At 43.5% G+C, this 18,010-nt stretch overlaps 3 protein-coding genes across 10 annotated transcripts; 1 reads left to right on the forward strand and 2 right to left on the reverse strand.

Moving 5' to 3' along the window:
• Positions 1–325: 325 nt before the first annotated feature.
• cbr1 (carbonyl reductase 1) lies at positions 326–4,946 on the reverse strand. Of its 3 annotated transcripts, none has more exons than XM_040138725.1 (7): positions 4,848–4,946; positions 3,831–3,945; positions 3,150–3,319; positions 2,104–2,211; positions 1,512–1,720; positions 1,136–1,189; positions 326–863 (listed from the first exon to the last, which is right to left on the reverse strand). In XM_040138725.1, the coding sequence occupies exons 2-7, from the start codon at positions 3,941–3,943 to the stop codon at positions 690–692; spliced, it is 828 nt and encodes a 275-aa protein (XP_039994659.1). In that variant the 5' UTR covers positions 3,944–3,945; positions 4,848–4,946; the 3' UTR covers positions 326–689. The 3 variants fall into 3 exon arrangements, with proteins under 3 accessions (XP_039994659.1, XP_039994662.1, XP_039994661.1); XM_040138728.1 differs by lacking the exon at positions 4,848–4,946 and adding an exon at positions 4,503–4,601; XM_040138727.1 differs by lacking the exon at positions 4,848–4,946 and adding an exon at positions 4,476–4,578.
• Positions 4,941–11,611, forward strand: setd4 (SET domain containing 4). Of its 5 annotated transcripts, none has more exons than XM_040138720.1 (13): positions 4,941–5,069; positions 6,376–6,481; positions 6,598–6,693; positions 7,789–7,849; positions 7,987–8,075; positions 8,395–8,631; positions 9,140–9,199; positions 9,426–9,555; positions 9,717–9,891; positions 10,154–10,232; positions 10,566–10,646; positions 10,732–10,855; positions 10,953–11,611. In XM_040138720.1, the coding sequence occupies exons 2-13, from the start codon at positions 6,459–6,461 to the stop codon at positions 11,127–11,129; spliced, it is 1,332 nt and encodes a 443-aa protein (XP_039994654.1). In that variant the 5' UTR covers positions 4,941–5,069; positions 6,376–6,458; the 3' UTR covers positions 11,130–11,611. The 5 variants fall into 5 exon arrangements, with proteins under 5 accessions (XP_039994654.1, XP_039994652.1, XP_039994656.1 ...); XM_040138718.1 differs by lacking the exon at positions 7,789–7,849 and adding an exon at positions 7,686–7,723 and having other exon boundaries at positions 10,953–11,605; XM_040138722.1 differs by lacking the exons at positions 4,941–5,069; positions 7,789–7,849 and adding exons at positions 5,092–5,272; positions 7,686–7,723 and having other exon boundaries at positions 6,375–6,481; positions 10,953–11,605.
• Positions 11,612–11,938: 327 nt separating this feature from the next.
• Positions 11,939–17,958, reverse strand: cryzl1 (crystallin, zeta (quinone reductase)-like 1). Of its 2 annotated transcripts, XM_040138723.1 has the most exons (14): positions 17,921–17,958; positions 17,705–17,771; positions 17,121–17,198; positions 16,232–16,304; positions 16,038–16,082; positions 15,814–15,882; positions 15,003–15,136; positions 14,643–14,754; positions 14,379–14,399; positions 13,752–13,850; positions 13,492–13,607; positions 12,765–12,870; positions 12,614–12,659; positions 11,939–12,057 (listed from the first exon to the last, which is right to left on the reverse strand). In XM_040138723.1, the coding sequence occupies exons 2-14, from the start codon at positions 17,768–17,770 to the stop codon at positions 11,961–11,963; spliced, it is 1,062 nt and encodes a 353-aa protein (XP_039994657.1). In that variant the 5' UTR covers position 17,771; positions 17,921–17,958; the 3' UTR covers positions 11,939–11,960. The 2 variants fall into 2 exon arrangements, with proteins under 2 accessions (XP_039994657.1, XP_039994658.1); XM_040138724.1 differs by lacking the exons at positions 14,379–14,399; positions 17,921–17,958 and having other exon boundaries at positions 17,705–17,914.
• Between the last annotated feature and the right edge of the window lie 52 nt (positions 17,959–18,010).

Raw genomic sequence — 18,010 nt, forward strand, 5'->3', positions numbered from 1 at the left:
ACATTAGACAAGAGAATCATATCCAACACCCAGTGGATGTTGGATATCATTGAAGGTCTTTATCCAGGTGTGTCAGAAAAAAGCGAAGAACCAGCGTGTGGAAACTGCTTTGTGCCTTTCACGTGACCGTTTATCCCAGAAGGCCATCCCAGCAGCTACAAGGGGGCTCTTTGAATACCTCACCTGTTGCTGCTAGTCCGTTACCTGGGATTTGATATGTACAATGTAATTTTACAATCTATATTTATATGTAATTTTGGCCCATTCAATGTTTGTGTATTGTCCTTTCACTCATTTTATCCTTGTTCATTAACTAACATCGGTATTGTTTATTCTGAAGTTCATTTATTGTTTTTGACATGAAAGCAATGTGGAATCTTGATGAAAATCCACTGTATTGTGGAAAAGCATTTTCTTTGATTTCAGAACATTTAACTTTCATCCATTTCAAGGCAAAATTTCTTCTTTCCGTGTAACAAAATATAAAAATATTTATACAACTGGAGGAAAAGTGAAACAAAGCAAAAATGGAGCTCTGTCAAAAACACTTGCAATTAACCAGCACTTCCAAAGAGTAAAACGTGATTATTGTTGCATTCAATGCACACGCACACACACACACACACACACACGTGTGCACTCTCACACACACACACACACACACACACACACACAGTCCTTTAACCCTTTCACCACGGCTGAACTTCTTTGTCATTGACAAACTTTCCGTGAGGCGCTGTGGCTCCGGGCGGCAGCAGGGCCAGGTAGACCGGAGTGACGGCGCCCTCGTCTGGTGACCTGGGGGCTTTCGGACCAGCCATGTCGGTGCGCACCCATCCTGGACAGCAGGCATTCAGCAAGATCTGTAAAAATAATAATCTCCCAGTCAGGCTTCACTGGACACAAAGCCACAAACGTGACAAAGAATGAACGCTTACAAGGACACTGTCCTTCATTTTGTCATTTACAGTATTTTCTTGTGACGTATTTATTATGAAGTCATTCTACACAGTATATCATGAAAACATATTGCAGCATATAAAGTCCCATTCAACTTTATTTATACATCTATCTGTTGAAACAAGCTTGTATGATGTATGGAGGCTTAAAAGTTGTCATATGTGTCAGTGATTACCCCGTCATTCGGTCTCTCCTTGGACAGACGACGAGCCAGGATCATGGACAGGGTCTAAAAAACACACACACACACACACACACACACACACACACACACACACACACACACACACACACACACACACACACACACACACACACACACACACACACACACACACACACACACACACACACACACACACAAACACAGATACATGTATGTATAATCAATGTGTCTATGCAAGGAAAAGTGGCATTAAAGAAGCATTTTCAGCGTAGAGGTCGATATGAAACCCGCCTCGCCTGACTTTTCCTGCATATTTACACGGTTTAAAGACCTGAACCGGTGAGACAGCCGATTAACACTCCGCAGACAGACTGATCAGTCATACCGTCAGTCCAGTCTTGGACACCCCATACGCCGTCTCAGGCCAGCCGCCCTGCTTGTGCTGGTCCTTCTTGGTCTCGTCGACGAATTGCTGCATCAGTCCCACCAGCTCGTCCTCTGTGATGTCCTCGCTGCGGAAACGCTGCTGGAGGGCGGGGCTGCACTGGTTTAGAGTACGGGAGCCGACGAAGCTGGAGACATTCACCACGCGACCTAAAATACACACACACACACACACACACACACACAGCGGATGTCTGAAGATGCTTACTGCTCACCAAGCCTCTTTGTGTGTCTCAGTCTCTCTCGCAATATGTCAAACCAAACGGAAATTGTAATTTCAACTTTTTTATTTTTTTAAACTAATTTGTCACCTCTACAACTTATTGGTGAAGCTGGAGAACACCTGCAGACATTACTCAGGGCAGAGGAAGTTACTACAAACGACTATAAAAATCTACGTTTCTGTTTGCAGTTCATATTCTCAGTCAAAAAAGAAGCAGTTTTTTAAAACTGTAAAGTAGGATGTGCACCGAGCTGTTTATTAAGACAGCAAGTAGGCAGACAGGAGACCCGGTCCAGTCCTGCGTCCTTACCTCCCGATTTGATGATCGGCAGGAAGTGAGTCAGCATGTCTCTGGTGGCGAAGAAGTTTGTCTTAAGGGTCACCTCTGCCTGGACTGCGAAGGGAGTTTTGTCTGCCACTGAAGAGAGCAAGAGTGAGCGTTAACATGATGCGGCTGTCGCTTCCTTGTTCGTGGCCTCCTTCAGTTCACAGTGGCCGCTCCAAACGTCAGCAATACTGTTTTCTTAGGCCATTTCTTGTCTCAATGAGCCAGTCAGTCAAAGGGGGGAGTAAGCGATTCTGGAGAAAGGCTGTTGATATTTGACCTAAATGTCCCTCCCTTCAGTGCTCCTTCAGAAGCGCCCCCAAACCAAATTCATGGACGCGCATCGCCAGGGCAACGACGCGATGGCGGAATCCAGAGCGTCTTATACGGCGTTGAAGTGGATACTCTAAAACAGGTCGTATTAGATTAGAATCGCTAACTCTACCTTTAATTAGGGATGAAAAATGGGCACAAATAAAAGCATCCCAGTTCAAATATATTCTCAAACCCAAATACGTAATATATAACTCATATTGTTACTAGTGAACATATTTTTAGTTTTATTCCATTTAAAAAAAACAAAAAACAAACAGATTTTATGTCAAAAAAGGACATAGTGATTAAAATGACTGCACATTTAAAGCAATAATTAGTAGAACAATGTGGAAGTAAAGGATTCTTTCTATCAGATTACTACAATAAAAAAACAATAATAATAAGAGATTATATATATATATATATATATATATATATATATATATATATATATATATATATATATATATATATATATATATGATGTTCTCTAAGATGGAATAATTTTTGAATAATTGTAAAATAAAAAGCAAAAATGACCAATTCAATCAATTTAACCAAAGACCGATGCTGGTGGTGCTGGTTCTAATTTCATACCGGTTCAATATGTCTGAGTCATAGTCACAGTAGTGATACTGACATAGTTTAACATTCTTGCGTGTATGGCTCCGGTGTAGTATAATACACAGTATATCAATGTATCGTACTGGTCCTACCTTTGAATGCTATCCCAGCATTACTGACGAGCACGTCCACTCCTCCATACTTGTCTTTGAAGTAAGCAGCAGCGGTGGTGATGCTGCTCAGGTCGTTGATGTCCAGCTGGTGAAACATGGGCTTCAGTCCCTCTGAGACAAGAGACTCCACTGCCTCCTGACCGCGACCGCTGCGACGAGAGCGTAAAGTCTGAATTTCATTTCACTTTGTCTTTATTCTTTTAAGAATATCAATCTTGTAAATTGTTTTCATCCGGGGTCTGTTTGTTTATTTGTTTGTGTGTTTGTCGGCAGGATTATGGAGGGGATGATGTGCGGGCCAGGGAAGAAACCATTAAATTGTGGGGCAGATCCGGATCATTTGCTATTAATTTGAATTTTCTTCCTCTGAAGTCTGGTTGATGTTGTTTGACACTGGCCCTAGTGGAGATCTGTGCTCTACAGAGCATCTTCTTTAACGGAAAGCATTCTATATGCCGCTTGGTAGTTTAATTTATAAAAATGCACCATGAGCTCCTCCTGTTTATACACAGAAAACTTTAATTTCTGAAGTGACAAGAAACTATATCCGCCAAATAAATGTCGCGTAGAAAAAAAAAGGTACAATAACTCAGTCCGAACTGTAGTGGAGCAGACGCGTGGACGGATTATGTGACAAAGGGCCACCTGTGAGTCACCTACACATCTCTGGCGGTGAGGTAAACGTCTCCCTGGAACTGCTTGCAGAGCGCCCGGACGATGGCCAGACCGATGCCCTTGTTACTGCCCGTTACCACGGCAACCCTGGTGGACATGTCTGTCCACAGAGAGACATCAGTGTTCGAGCCCACATATTAACCAGCAATAGATACACATTAAATGCATGAACACACACACACACACACACACACACACACACACACACACACACACACACACACACACACACACAGACAGTTATCAGCCATTGGGGGACCAGAGACTTCCACAACTCTATCCAAATAAACCGAGTCAGCTATCTGATGAAATGAGTTGGCTGATTCAAATGAGATAAGATTTGCTGAGTCATGGTGGCAATTTCAACGATAGAACAGTGAGAAATCCGAGTGTAATTGTCTGATAATCTAAGAAAACTGGAATAAAGCAACTAAAAGTTTGTTTACTATGATTTAAACATTAAAATCTTAATGTCTCAGTTGATACATTTAATGACAAAACAGCTTTAAATGTGGCTCTAGAGCCAACAAGATACCCGTGGCTTCGGCTTAAAAATGACCATTTAATTATTTAAAAAAAAATAATAATATTAAAGTTTATCAAAAGAAAAAAAAAAGTGCACAGTCATACCATCAGCTCCCGGGCAACTGTTGTTACCTTTAGCCCTGATTCAAACTTCCATGAAAGCTGGTTTTGCAAGGACCTGTGCAGGATTATTACTGCAAACAGGGGTGTGAAGGCAAATTTAATAATAAGTCGCAGCTGAAGACGAGGGGTAAAATCAAGAGTTGCCCGTTTCATCAGGGACTGAAGCTCTGAACGACGACTTCTCGCCTGACCTCACGCACCTCGCGTTGCATAACGCTGACTGGCAAGATGCTAGCAGAGCCATTATCAAACGAAAGAAGAAGACGAAAGAAAAAAAACACACACACTTAACACTTTTACATTTGCGACCTGATAACCAACTAACTGCGAGGAGAAAAACCCGGGGCGTCTTACCGTGAGCTGGTGTCGCGTCGCTGGGGTGGAGCTGAGCCGGTGGAGCCGCGGAGCTGATCGGAGCGGAGCCCTGCCGAACAGTGAGCGCGAGGAGGGCGATTCGCGCACTAAGCTTTGCGCCTACCCGGAAGAAAAACACACTGACCACGTGGGCGTGAGAGTCACCGGTGGCGCCGTCGCATCCGCCGTCAAGGTTTTGACACAGACGAGAATATTCTACAGGTACTGTAGTTGGATTTTCGCTCTGTTACATCCACAGTGACCACGCTGGTGATTAGACTCCCTGGCGGTAGCTTTGGTGCCGCTTTCAGTGCGGTGTATGATGGGTGTGTGTCGGTGTTTAATACTGTACGCAGGGGGACACGACAGAACTGTTTAGCCCAGTACGACCGTTACTATTCCGTCCTCCAGACCCTGCACTCCCAACTAATGGGCTTTTTTTTTTTTTTTTTTTTTTTAAATATTATCTTCCTTTACTTTCTTAGCTCCCCTTCACTCTGCCATCTCTCTTTGGCCGGTCCCTTAACCACCACCGGGGCCTTTCCATTGACCTGACGACAGTCAACCCCCTCCCCCCGCCCGGGGCTCGAAAACTTCCCGAACTCGTCGACGCCGCACGCGAAGCGGATGCAGTTGCCGCCGTCTCGCGTGCCAAAGCAGACGCCTCGAGGGCAGGTGTCTCCCCCCGCACCTCGACGTTAAACTCGGGGGATCAGACCTGCTCGGACTGAAGTTGTTACCTGGGCTGTTCTTTTCCATAACAGCTGCACACGCTGACTTGCACGGGGGATTCATACATGAGTCAAAATTAAAAGGTTAAATAATAATGCGTCATTCTGTTCACTTGCATAAATATTAATCAGGGAAGTGACAGGTTTTTTTTTGCTAATAAATGATTCATGGTATATTCATGTTTTGTCCATTTATGAGGAATATTTTAAAAGAAATATAATGTTATTTCAATAGCTCCCATGTCATGTGACCCAGTGGTTCAAAATCTGTCTTAAAAGGTGTGGCTACCTGTCCAGTAGAGGACATGCGGTTTACGGTGAGGTGTGTCCATGTTAGGCGTTTCGTTGGGCATGTTTTAACCCCCCAGAATAACTCTTTAAGTCCCAGGCCAAAAACTCTTTTCTCTTTCCTACTTCCACTCACAGTTTTATGTATCTTTTACTTCGTGAACTAAAGAATAGGGGGAAAAAGTCAACAGTAATTGTGACGTGTGCAAAAGTTTGGACTCCCTACGCGTCCAACAAAAACTGATCCTTATAACCTCAATGAAAGGAGGTTTTTCTTGCAGGACTGTTGTGTTAAACTGGACAAGAGAGAATCTTTACTGTGGTGTTATTTATGGTTATCACACTTTGTTCATAGTGATCTGAAGAAAAAGTAATTGTGGGAATTTAAATCGGCTTGGTAACTTCAGAAAGTCGCCAAATGCTGTAGCGAAGCTGTGAATACCGTGTGGTTGGTTTCACTGGACCTTTGGCCATGTCACGGTGTGTTTATTGTGTGTTTTTCCACTGCAGGGGGGGAGATCCCAGGTTCAGGTTGGGTCATGGGGGGTTGCAGCCGTCGGGCTGGACGAGCTGCAAGGAAGAGGAGGCAGAAATGCGAAAGCACTGTCCAGTCTGGTATAAACAAGTTTACTGCTCTGTTGTTACTAAACTCCTGTAGACAGTTTCAGCGTATGCTGGTCTCCCTGCTGATCTCTTCCATCACCAGTCTGTCTCTCTCTCTGTTTCTTCAGTCTCTCTGTGTCACCAGCTGCCGTATGTGAGGCTGATGAAGTTTCTTCACCAACGAGGATTCACCTCAGCACTGCTGCAGCCAGCCCTGTTCACCGGTACGACTCCGGTGTCCTACTTTGTCTTGCGTATCCTCAGGAGTGTTTATATAACCTCAGTGGGTTTGTTTACTGGTTAGACGTTAGTTGTTAGCCGTCTGATGAGGCATTCCATCCGTACTGCTGCAAAAAATGTACACGGAGTGACAGATTATGTGTGTAAGTAAGTGTGATAATCGTTTGCACTTCCAGTTTCGTTGAATGTGACAGCAGGGATATTGGAATACTGCATAAAATGCTTGATGGAAGTGCCGAATTTAATGAGGTGGTATCTGCAGGTCTTGAAACGTCTTTAAAAAGCATTTGGGCATTAGAAGGTATTAGAAAGCTTTAAATGCAGCTTAACTGGGTCCAGGCATGGAAGGATTATGAGACAAAGTACCAAGTAAAACCCCCGCCGCCCCTCCTACATGGGACTGTCAGACTGAAAGATACACGGCCGCTCTGTTTGTAGTCACTTTGCGTCTCATTGTAGTTGTTTTGCGTCTCTTGAGGAAAGTTTTGCCTGAGTTTGTAGACTTTTAACCGAGCTCTGTGACGCTCAGAGAAAGGCATAGGCACAGTCACTCAATACAGAGGCTGTGGCCCAGGGCCACCTGAACCCTCGGGCTCCAGGCCTGTGCCCTGCAGGCCAGCTCAGTAACTCATACATGGCTCCAGGTTATGATAACTCATTAATTATATTACAAGGAAATATTGTTACATAAGGCTGGGAATTGTAGACAAAAATGTGATTTAAATTTCAATAAATTCACGTACTTAATAAATAACCGTAGAAGTTATTGTTTGTTTTTCCGTCATTCTTTGACCGGTATGAACGTGAAAAAGGTATTGAATTTCATTCTGGGCTGTATTAAAAAAGTCTTAAAAAGTTTTAAATTGAACTTGATTTAACACTGCAGAACTCCTGTTAAAGATTGTGTGTGTGTGTGTGTGTGTGTGTGTGTGTGTGTGTGTGTGTGTGTGTCCGTGTCCTGCCCCTCTCCGTGCAGACACGGGCAGAGGACTGCAGACTCTCAAAACTATCAAGGTAAGCCAGCTAATACAGACCTATGTGTTTTAATAAATAATCTACAGCGATGACTTTTGAGGCGGACGGTCAATTAGTGAGTTTGTCGCCCAGCCAGACAGTTTCGGCGTTCGATGCGTCATGCAGGTATTAAAAAAAAAAAAAATCTGTCGATCGAGTGTTTTGCATCAGCAGTGTAGAAAAGCAGCGATGCTCTGTGGTGCGGCCTGTAACAGTGGCAGAGTGTTTACATCTCTCTCTGTTTGACTCTGTTCTTCTGTCAGCCTGGCCAGCTGGTGATTTCTCTCCCAGAGCACTGTCTCCTCACGACCTCAGCTGTTCTGAACAGCTACCTGGGACAGTATTTCAAGAGGTAAACGCAGAAACACGCCCTCCCACATTAGTGAATATAAATATGAAATGTTGTGACGCAAACATGATCTTTTCTGAGGCCCAGAAACAACTGTACAGTCAAACCCTCCGTTCTCCGGCGTGTGGGATTCCATGTGGAGTTGGCGGAGTCTGGTAAAGTCAGTGCCTGTTCAGACTTGCTGTCAGGAGGGTTTTATAGTTCATTTCTACTTCCTGCCACAACTCTGCACTAAAGCGGAGGTGGAGGTGGAGCTGACAGGGTGCGAGCGAAGGAGCCAGAATGAGAACGAACCAATCTGTCACTACTGTTCTCTCCGCAGCTGGAAACGCCGTCTCTCTCCCCTGCTGGCGCTCTGTGTCTTCCTGGTGTGCGAGCGGCACCGAGGAGAGGCCTCCGACTGGCTCCCCTACATCGACGTGCTGCCCGCCACTTACACCTGCCCCGCCTGTTTCCCCGATGACGTCATGGCCGTTCTGCCCACCAGCGTGCGAAGGCGGGCCGCAGAGCAGAGGGAGGCAGTGCGAGAAATCCATTCCTCCAATCAGGACTTCTTCGGGTGAGTCCGGCACACAGGTCACTGAAGCAAGCTGCACACTGCGTGACATGACGTGCAGGATGTGAGATTTTGCGAAGCACAGGATCTTTGCTGAAAGAATCAAAATTAAATCCAAAGGGGCTGTTTGATGAGTAGTATCTGTGGTATTTGGATGATGGTCTTCTACGCTCCCTTCCACGTTCCTTCCTTCATTTCTTGCTTGAAATTTTAGTTTAGTATATTTGACACAGTGAGAGAGAGGGGACCCCTGGTCACATACAGTATCTGCAAAAGTCAAGGATGACACGATAAAGTCCAAGGCTTAGAGGTCCTTGATGTAAAGGCAGCATTGATGCGGGAGTCCAGGTTCCTACGGCGGCGACATGCTACCGTCAAATCCACGCCAAAAAAATACAACGTGTATCCGCACACACTCAAAAATGTGTAACTCTTCAGAAGATCCCAGTCTTCCTCATTTGAACAGTGTCAAAAGACGTACCAAGCTGCAAGTGATTTGTGTTTGATCCAGATCCCTGCAGCCAATCCTGAGTCGGCCTGTGGAGGAGGTGTTGACATATGAAGCGGTGAGGTATGCGCCAGTATGCACGCACGCACGTCCAACATGTCAGTCAGATACATTTTCAAGAAAGCTGAGAAAGCTGCACTTTATTTATTTTAACTTTTTTTTTTTTAATGAGGGGACCTCTGAATTAACATCCACTACAATGGTTTATGACAATCGTTTCAGGGCTAAAATTTATCGGATTATTCGTCTCTCAGGTTTTTAAGCCGTTACCTCCCCCGTCTCCCCCCAGGTGGGCATGGTGTAGCGTCAACACACGCTCTGTCTTCATGTCCCAGCCATCCAACGACTTCCTGTCTGGAGAGGATGTTTATGCATTAGCTCCTTTCCTGGACCTGCTTAACCACCGGCCCGACGTGCAGGTAAACATACGCTTTACGTTCACAGCCTTACGTAAAAGCACTCAGTAGATGTTGTGTATCTAATAACCGAGCATTTCCTTCACATACAGAATATGTGATGTCTTCTGCTTCCCAAAGATGAGTTTTCACAGACACCATCAAAAATATGTTTTTTTTCCCAGGTAAAGGCAAGTTTCAACGACGTGACAAGATGCTACGAAATCAGGAGCGTGTCCGGGACACTGCGCTACCAGCAGGCCTTCATAAACTACGGCTCCCATGATAACCAGCGTCTGCTGCTAGAGTACGGCTTTGTCGCCCCCGGCAACCCCCACAGTGTGGTCTATGTAGACACAGGTAAACTCCAGCTGGAAAGATGGAAACAGCACTGAAGTACTGTTCGTGTGTTTGTCTCTGCAGCAACTCCAGATTTACTTTGAGGCAACACAGGTTAACGTTTGCAATATTTGTGGCAAAACGGTTTTTATGTTTTTTGACATCTTTTGTAGATCTTGTTATTTTTTTTAGTCGTGAGTAAAGTTACGAAAGATTCAGGTCATAAGGTAATTTTTTCCCGTTTTTCCGTTTGTACCTGTGTGTTTGACCCCCATTCCTTCAGATCTCCTTTGTGATGTTTTAAGAGGCGACAGGAGTTTGAACCAGAAGATCAAGTTCCTCAAAGGCAACAACCTCCTTCAGTGAGTCCATTTGCATCCTTATTGTTCTTTTTCTGTGGGTATAATTACACAGACCATGACAATGCATAATATCAGTGTCAATAAGTGCAGATATTACAATTAGTGCAGTGTTATAGAAGATAAAGGAACGATCCTCCATTTTGGGAAACATGTTTTCTCCCATGTTTCTCCTGTTTAATCTCTTTGCTCGAAGGCGGTAAACCAGCTTAAAGCTGTCCTTTTTTTATATTTCGGCTGAAAATTTCACACAGAGTTTAAATAAAAACAAAATAAATCTAAAATGTGATGCAGAAAATAATAATTTGAACTCCCCTTGTTCTCCCTCCCTTTCAGTAATCTCACTGTATCCAGCGAAGGCCCCAGTTGGAGGCTGATGACAGCTCTCAGACTGTTGTCCATGCCACAAACCCTCTAGTAAGTCTTCACACACACACTACATAAAAGGTAAGGGCCACTTGCTTATTCTGCTCTAAATATGTGAGTGTGTCTATTTTAATAGTCACCAGTGGAAGGCAGTGTTGCTTGGCCAGGCGGTGTGTGAAGAGAGGGAAGAGTGGAGCATCCGCACCGCTAAGACTCTCTGTCAGCGACTACTACAAGACACACACACGGCTCTGGATAAGGTGTGTGTACGTGCACACGCACTCCACCAGGCATCAAACTGGTTTCCAGTGATGCAACACTAGACCTGATTTCTTCGTGTGCTCTGTGTGTGTTTAGATCTCAGACCTCCTGCGGCAGCGTGACCAGTCAGTCAGGGAGCAGCTAGACGTGGTCAGGTCACTGCGACTGGAAGAGAGGTGCATCCTGGGACGCTGTCTTGAGGTGCTTCAAGGCATGATGAAACATCCAGACGAACCGCTGACATGCCAACCTGATGTTGACACTGTGAGCTGACGCCTGCTTGGTGCTCTGGCCGGCCGGTTGCTACAAGAAGCCAGGTTATTGGCTGAGTCTGGTGACACTGGACAGTTGTCGACCAGTATGGCTGACAAAGGCAGCGGGATTTCCTGACGCCCTGAATCCAGGTTTGATTCCCGGTATGCTCAGAGAGCATCTGCCCTGTCATAATGACCCCAGTGAAGACAGTGAGACTCTCATCACCACCATCATTTGAGCCAAGTAAAGGTTCCAGATACAGTGTTCTGGACTCATGTAAGACAGGATTGTGAGGAAACCGGGTAAAGAGGAAACCAAAACGGGCAGATCTGGCAGCAAGGACTGCGATGGATTTCTTAAAGACATTTTCAGCTGTCAGTCATGTTGTTTTATGTATTTTATTTATTTATGTTCTGATTAAATGGCACAGTACAGTAATTAAAAAAAAAGATTCTCTAATCCTTTCCCTTCAAGAGCTGGCTTTTCGTTCAAGTAATTACTTACTTACTTACTTACTTTTTACGATAAACTGCAGACTGTGATTTGTAATATGAATGATTTCAAAGCAAACATAAAAATTTAATTTATTTACACCAAAATCCACTCTATTTCTGTCTCTTTTCTGAATGTCAGCCCAGTAATGGAAAGGCAAAAGGTTTATCTCCCTGTCTTGTCCATGATGCGTGTTGTGATGGGTTTCAGCCTCCAAAAACAATTTAACAAGTAAAAACAATGAATGTTTGTAATTGTTCATTTGCTACATCGAACAGTTTAACTGCCGAAAGAACTGGTCCTGTTGAACTGTGGGCCTGTGTTTGCTTACATCCCGGCAGAATGTGATTATTTCGGTCAGAACTGAACAACGGATTTTTTCTTCTGGTGACGCTGGACGGTCTCCATGGCAACTGTGGCTTCGTAGAGGGGGACCACCTCCGCAGGCTGAGGTCTGGCGAGACAGATAGGCACCAGACAGGCAGATTGGATTTGATTAGGTTAAGATTATAGTGTTTGTGTCTTGAAAAAAAGTGGGCCGTAAATCCGTGCATCATGCAGTTTTGGTGGGAGGTGACGTGACATGACAGTTAAAGAAACCTCCACAGCGACGTGTGTGCAATGGGCTTAAAACTGTAAACGCGACTGTGAACTGTGTTAAGTCTCAAAACCTTGAGATAACTTGCAGATGGCAGAGAAAAGACAAAAGAGCTGCGATGCACAAAATATAGTTTTTAACCCTACGTTGTTTACCTCTTTTATATTTAAAGCTGCACTAGGCATCTTCTGACATCAGTGGCAGAAAGAGGTCACCCGGGAAAAATAGCATGACTTAATGTATTAAGATATAACTTTGATCAAATAAAATTTGATTAAACTGGTATTCGGTATTATGTATTTGTCTGACGCCAATATCTACCCTTCGGTTCACGGGAAATCTCTCCCGCTGGGGCTTTAGTGCGACTGATATTCCAGCCCCACAGAATGGTTGTGGTGGTCTCTTGAGTTACCTGAGCACCCCAGCTGACATCTTCTCCACAATGTCCTTCAGAATATCTGTAAAAGGCCGTTAAGACTCATAAAGACCTTAAAGGAGACAGACAGCTCAGGTGCCCGATCGCATGCACGCGTTTTAAATCTCACACTGTGAGCATAGGATACGCAGGTATCTTCCTTGCTGGGCTGATGAAGCCGTCCAGACTTCAGGATTGAGGAAAGACACAGACGCTGACTTTAAATACAATAATCTGCAATCTGGAGGATCCAACTGTAAAAACACAAAGACACAGAAAGGTAAATAAAACTGCTGTCAAAGACGTGAATTCTGACCGGATATACCTTCACTGCTCATATTTACCTCAGACCACTCAAACACTTTAAAGCCAAGAATTATGTGCTGCTAAAGTAATTTCTAAAATGGCTAAATTTGAAATGATAAAAAGGAACCATGTTAGAAAGGAGTGTTACCGATAAATGAGAATCATTGGCTCCACTCTTGACGGCCTGTTGCTTTCTTAACGTTGTTTTAGCTTGAAATCGTCTGAACTGAATTGAAATCTATCCACACTGCAAAGTGCCTTTCAAAATGGTTCAATTAGCGACTTTCCTCTGTACCTGTATCTTGTTGTTGGCTCATAACTGATACTGTATGTCACGGCACCTGTGCGGCTCTTTGGGCAGGATTTTGATCTGATAATCTAAACCTAACCTCAAATGAACCTTTGAATTGAGCTGAGCAAAAACATGACAACAATCCTCATTTGTTCATTAATACACTTTTCAGTTGGGGAGAAATTTAAACTGTAATATGTATGTTGGAAGCAGAGAGATCGAAGATTATAGAATTATCACTGTGAAGAAATCGCTGTAACGTCTGACACCGACTCACCTGCAGGTCTTGGTGCGATGTGACCCAGTGTCCCCCCACTCCCAGCACACTGACGATGTCCTGTTTGTGTGGGAGTAGTTTCGTCTCCTCTGGTTCCTCCTCTTCCTGCAGACGAACTACACAGCAGAATGTTCTGGTGTTGCGATGCTACGCTGAAGGTTGTACAGCTGAAGTACCGTTCAGAAGCCCGGGGTCACTCTTGACAGATTTCACAATCGTACACATGTTCAGCCGTGTTAACAGTAAATGAGTGTTTTTACCTCCAGAGTCTATCACTATATCCACTCCCAGTCCTCCCGTCTCCTCCAAAACCAGTGGCAGCAGGTCTGATGAGCCGTTATAGACTTGAATAACCCTGGCTTCAGGCACAAAGACACAGCCACACGATATCACGAGTCACTCTAGTTCATAACATGTTTAAAACTGAAAAACTGACAGTTGAAAAATTTGTACTATTCTACTCCCGTCTACACCACGTCTCATCCCAAGCTCATTTAAGTTGCGGTGCTTGCAGTTTTTAATGTTATCCACATGGTGGCAGCAGGTTTTTGATCGAGACATGTCTTTTCATTCAATCTCCCTTTTACACTATTTACTCAAAATAAAAAACTAAGCAGATCTAATCTTTGGGGTAGTTTACTTAAGTTACAGTAAAATAAAGTCTGCAAGAAATATGAAAAAAAAGATGAAATAATACAACTGAAATTAATTGTGATGATTTGCTGTACACTAAAATCATCCTGGCTTTAGACAGATAGGGGACACACATCCGACTGCAGCTTATATACTGACAATTACACAGTGACACAACCACAATTTACAATAAGATTTAGAAATCCAACAAGGAAGCAAAGTAATTATGTCAGTCAGAAAGAAAAAAATCTCACCTACTAAAGGATCCTGAACACCTGAGGAAAATATGAAGGTGAGGAGATAGAAAGGAAAAGGAAGCAAAAGATAAAAAAGGTTGAAAGCGGTGCACAAGAGCATGAAGTGATCAGAAAAGAGCAGTACTCTATTCCTAATATGACCGTGGTGATTTTGTAGAGAGTGCAGTTGAAACATTTCACAGACCCTTAGTGGAGATTGGGTCTGAAGCTGCGACACTAAAAAAGTGTCCTACAAACATCACAGCATTGGCCCGTACAGACCTACGCTAGGCCGAAGCTGCTCCAGGAATGTGTGTTTTTGTGGCGAATGTGATGTCGTCAGGACCTTCACTCCGTGGTAACAGGCCAGCTGGATGCACATCAGGCCAAAGGACTGCGGGGGAAGAGGAGATGGGCTCTTTACAAACGCACGCACACTGAAAGTCAGGCAATGCTGAATTTCTTGTTTTGTTTTTTACTGCCATTTATTTAATAGGTTTAAAAGAAGCAAACATGGGGAGAAGACATGCTGATGTAATCCTGGATGATGCTGCAGTTACATGGTATGCATTATACATTTCACACGTCACCGAGATGTCTGATTCCTCTGTGTTTTGTTTTGGTTTTGTTTTTTTTACATACGCTGGCTCCATCCAGGACCAGGAGTGTGTGTCCGGCTGCCATGCGAGCATGTGTGTGTAGAGCAGTGTAAGCACAGAGGCCATCGTGCAGCGCTGCCGCAACACACGCTGAGCTGAGCTTCTCTGGCTTCTGAACTGGAGGACATAAACAGAAACACGCACATATGTTTACTCAATCAGTTTAAAAGGATTTCCTTGAGGACATGAAAATATGCAGCTTTGAGAGAGCCGATTGATATGAGATAAATCTGTTTCATGATGGCGTTGCCTTTATCAAATGATTTTTCAACCGGCTAAAAGGACAGCGTAATAAATTTGTCTCTTTTCTTGTCCATAGCTTTAAAAAGAATTCAGACAGAAAGGAGAAGTGGAAGAGGGGGCAATGTACCCACTTTTTACACTGTTTTGCTGGTTTCAGACTCCCAGCACAGCTTTATCTTAGCTGTTTAAGTAAATGCAGTGCAGATGAAATGGAAATGATGGAAATAGAACAGCCACCTCATAATTACACTGCACCTGCTGCTTTTTTTTTCTGCTTTTTGCTTTTTTTAAAGCAGAGTGGAGCAGCTGAGAACCCTGACCTTTATAGATACGAGTGAGATGGGCTGCCTTTTTTGGGAGCTTACCTATTACACAGACAATATCGTAGGATTTTGTAAAGTCAAGGCATCAAGATGAAAACAGAATGTCGAAAAAGTAATAAATCTGACTGGTAGGAAAGAATTACTTCCGTCATATTATACAATCTGCATTTGTGTGTGTGTGTGTGTGTGTGTGTGTGTGTGTGTGTGTGTGTTTGTACAGTGTGCTACCTAAATAGTGTTCATCCACGTCAATTACATCACAGAGTCCAGAGCAGGGAGAGTCCAGGGGAAGAATACCTGGAAAGGGAAGGTGGAGGTAAGACGTGATAATGTACTGTTAGGTCCACAAGTGGGGTGTAATGTATACTGGATAATCATCACCGGGGTCCACACAGTTAGCATCACATGCTCTGCCTCTCACAAACCAGGTCAGATAAATAAATGCTTCTTACCTACAACCTCATCCTCAGGCTGGAAAAAGGAGACCTTGGGGCCCACTGCGGACAAAAAAAAAAAAAGAAACCACAAGCACACTGTTTAAACCATTGCTGATACAGGCCGGTATGGACACTCACTATTAATCACAAATATTCCTTTTTCACCACCATGTAAAACAAGAGTAACAGTGCGTTTGTGTGTTTGTGACCTTGCAGGACGACCCCGGCCACCTCTCTGCCAACAGGAATCAAATCTCTCTGGAGCCCCACGTCACAGAGCAACTAGAGCACAGGACAGAGGAGGGGAGAGGAGAGGAGAGGAGAGGAGTCAGCAGTGATCGCGACAGCGTTCAACCCAACGATTCTAATTCAGTTCACCGGCCTTTACTGGCACGAAAGTTAAGGGGCAATACTCACACAATATAACTACTGTTCCAACAGTCTTTCAGCTCTAAGCAGTAAGTAAGGGTATAATCTGTAACGTTACAACAGATCACTGGCACTATAGGCCTGATGCTGGCTGTATGGACCCATACAATACACTGTATGGACTGATCAAATATAATGATGTTCAAAGGTAATTCAACCATTATAACATGTAATAATGCATTTAAGACTTGCATCTGGATTATCTTAATTTTTGGATTATTTTGAAACATAAATAACTAGAACTATACCAGTAATTGCAATGGTTAACTTTGAGTATATGTAGATATTTTGGAGCTAATAAGGCTTTTAAAGTATTATCTTGTATTTAACTATTTATTGTTAGTTTTTTATCCTTTTTACAATATTTAATGATTTATTTGGAATCAAGGTTTGTATGAATTTGTGTCCGCTTTCTTATCTTTTTTTGTTCACATAATTGCAAAATACAATATATCCATTATCTTGTTTAAGAGAAGTTTGACAACTTTCATTGGACCAACCTGTATGTGCACTGACTGACTGATTAACAGATGACTCTTCAATATAAGCAAAAAAAAGGAAAGTGGCATTTTTTTCTATTTCATCTTGGGCTGCGGCTTTCTGTTCTTCTCTCTGATTATGTTGTAATCTGGCAACAGCCATGCATCCGTTCTGGCTTGATTTAAGTACCTTGAGGTCCAGGGGCTTGAGTCCGCACGCCTGTACCTGAACTCTGACCTGATGGCTGCCTAACACCTCTGGAAGACCCTGGGGAGAAACAAATAGACGCAAGACGCAGAGCAGCAGTGCTTTAAACCATCACAGGCGGTCGGACAGGTTAACATCAGCTGCACAGACACAAGACAAACACACAGTCGCTTTGATAAAACAAATAGAATTGTTTTATAAAGTCAAGACTGTATTACACAATCTACCACAACTACGAAAACAGTGCTATCAGTTCTCTGTATTATCTACTTAGTGACCGCTGGCTTTTCAATTTGATCCAAGTCTGTGAAAAATTACATAAATCTAATCAATATTAATAAGGTGCCGAATTAAGAGGGGTTTTTATTCCAATACGATAGACTGAAATGAGGTGCTGGACTAGTTCAATCTCTGCTGCCTACTGATCAGCAGCAGTGATCAGTATAGTTTCACACAAACAGGCTAAATGTGCACACTTCATTCGCTTTTGTGTCTTAAGGCCGTTAAATGTGGCTTCTAATGCCATCGTCCGGCCGGCCAGCCTGGGAATAACAGCACAAACTCACCGTTTCCTGAATAACGAACTTGGGCTCAGCATCATTCACGTCGGCTCGGCAGTATAAACCTTTCATGCTGTAACAGGGAGACACAATCGGGGATCTCAAAAATATTAAATCTGCTTGTCAATAATCTTATTCATATATTAGCTTATTATTTTATGCTGTAGAAGACACTGCTACTTTCCAGTTACTGCTACACTAACTAGCTTGAAATCAGCTGACCTCTTCCTGCTTCTTCTTCTTCTTCTTCTTCGGCTGCTGTTTCTTCTGCTTCTTCTGCGTGTCCAATTCATGCTGGCGGTATTAATATTG

Source organism: Xiphias gladius, chromosome 11, assembly GCF_016859285.1.
Source record: "Xiphias gladius isolate SHS-SW01 ecotype Sanya breed wild chromosome 11, ASM1685928v1, whole genome shotgun sequence".
Classification (NCBI taxonomy): Eukaryota; Metazoa; Chordata; class Actinopteri; order Istiophoriformes; family Xiphiidae; genus Xiphias; species Xiphias gladius.

What these genes read in the sequence shown, in the direction of transcription:
- cbr1 (XM_040138725.1), bottom strand. Translation starts at nt 3,943, where the DNA reads ATGTCCACCAGGGTTGCCGTGGTAACGGGCAGTAACAAGGGCATCGGT. An exon ending in TACCTCACCGCCAGAGATGT is followed by an intron (nt 3,320 to 3,830) that starts GTAGGTGACTCA and finishes CTCTCGTCGCAG; the next exon opens with CGGTCGCGGTCAGGAGGCAG. An exon ending in AGGAGAGACCGAATGACGGG is followed by an intron (nt 864 to 1,135) that starts GTAATCACTGAC and finishes TTATTTTTACAG; the next exon opens with ATCTTGCTGAATGCCTGCTG.
- setd4 (XM_040138718.1), top strand. Translation starts at nt 6,406, where the DNA reads ATGGGGGGTTGCAGCCGTCGGGCTGGACGAGCTGCAAGGAAGAGGAGG. An exon ending in AGACTCTCAAAACTATCAAG is followed by an intron (nt 7,724 to 7,986) that starts GTAAGCCAGCTA and finishes TTCTTCTGTCAG; the next exon opens with CCTGGCCAGCTGGTGATTTC. An exon ending in TGTGGTCTATGTAGACACAG is followed by an intron (nt 9,892 to 10,153) that starts GTAAACTCCAGC and finishes CCATTCCTTCAG; the next exon opens with ATCTCCTTTGTGATGTTTTA.
- cryzl1 (XM_040138723.1), bottom strand. Translation starts at nt 17,770, where the DNA reads ATGAAAGGTTTATACTGCCGAGCCGACGTGAATGATGCTGAGCCCAAG. An exon ending in GCAGCTTCGGCCTAGCGTAG is followed by an intron (nt 14,400 to 14,642) that starts GTCTGTACGGGC and finishes TATTTTCCTCAG; the next exon opens with GTGTTCAGGATCCTTTAGTA. An exon ending in CATCGCACCAAGACCTGCAG is followed by an intron (nt 12,871 to 13,491) that starts GTGAGTCGGTGT and finishes GTGTTTTTACAG; the next exon opens with TTGGATCCTCCAGATTGCAG.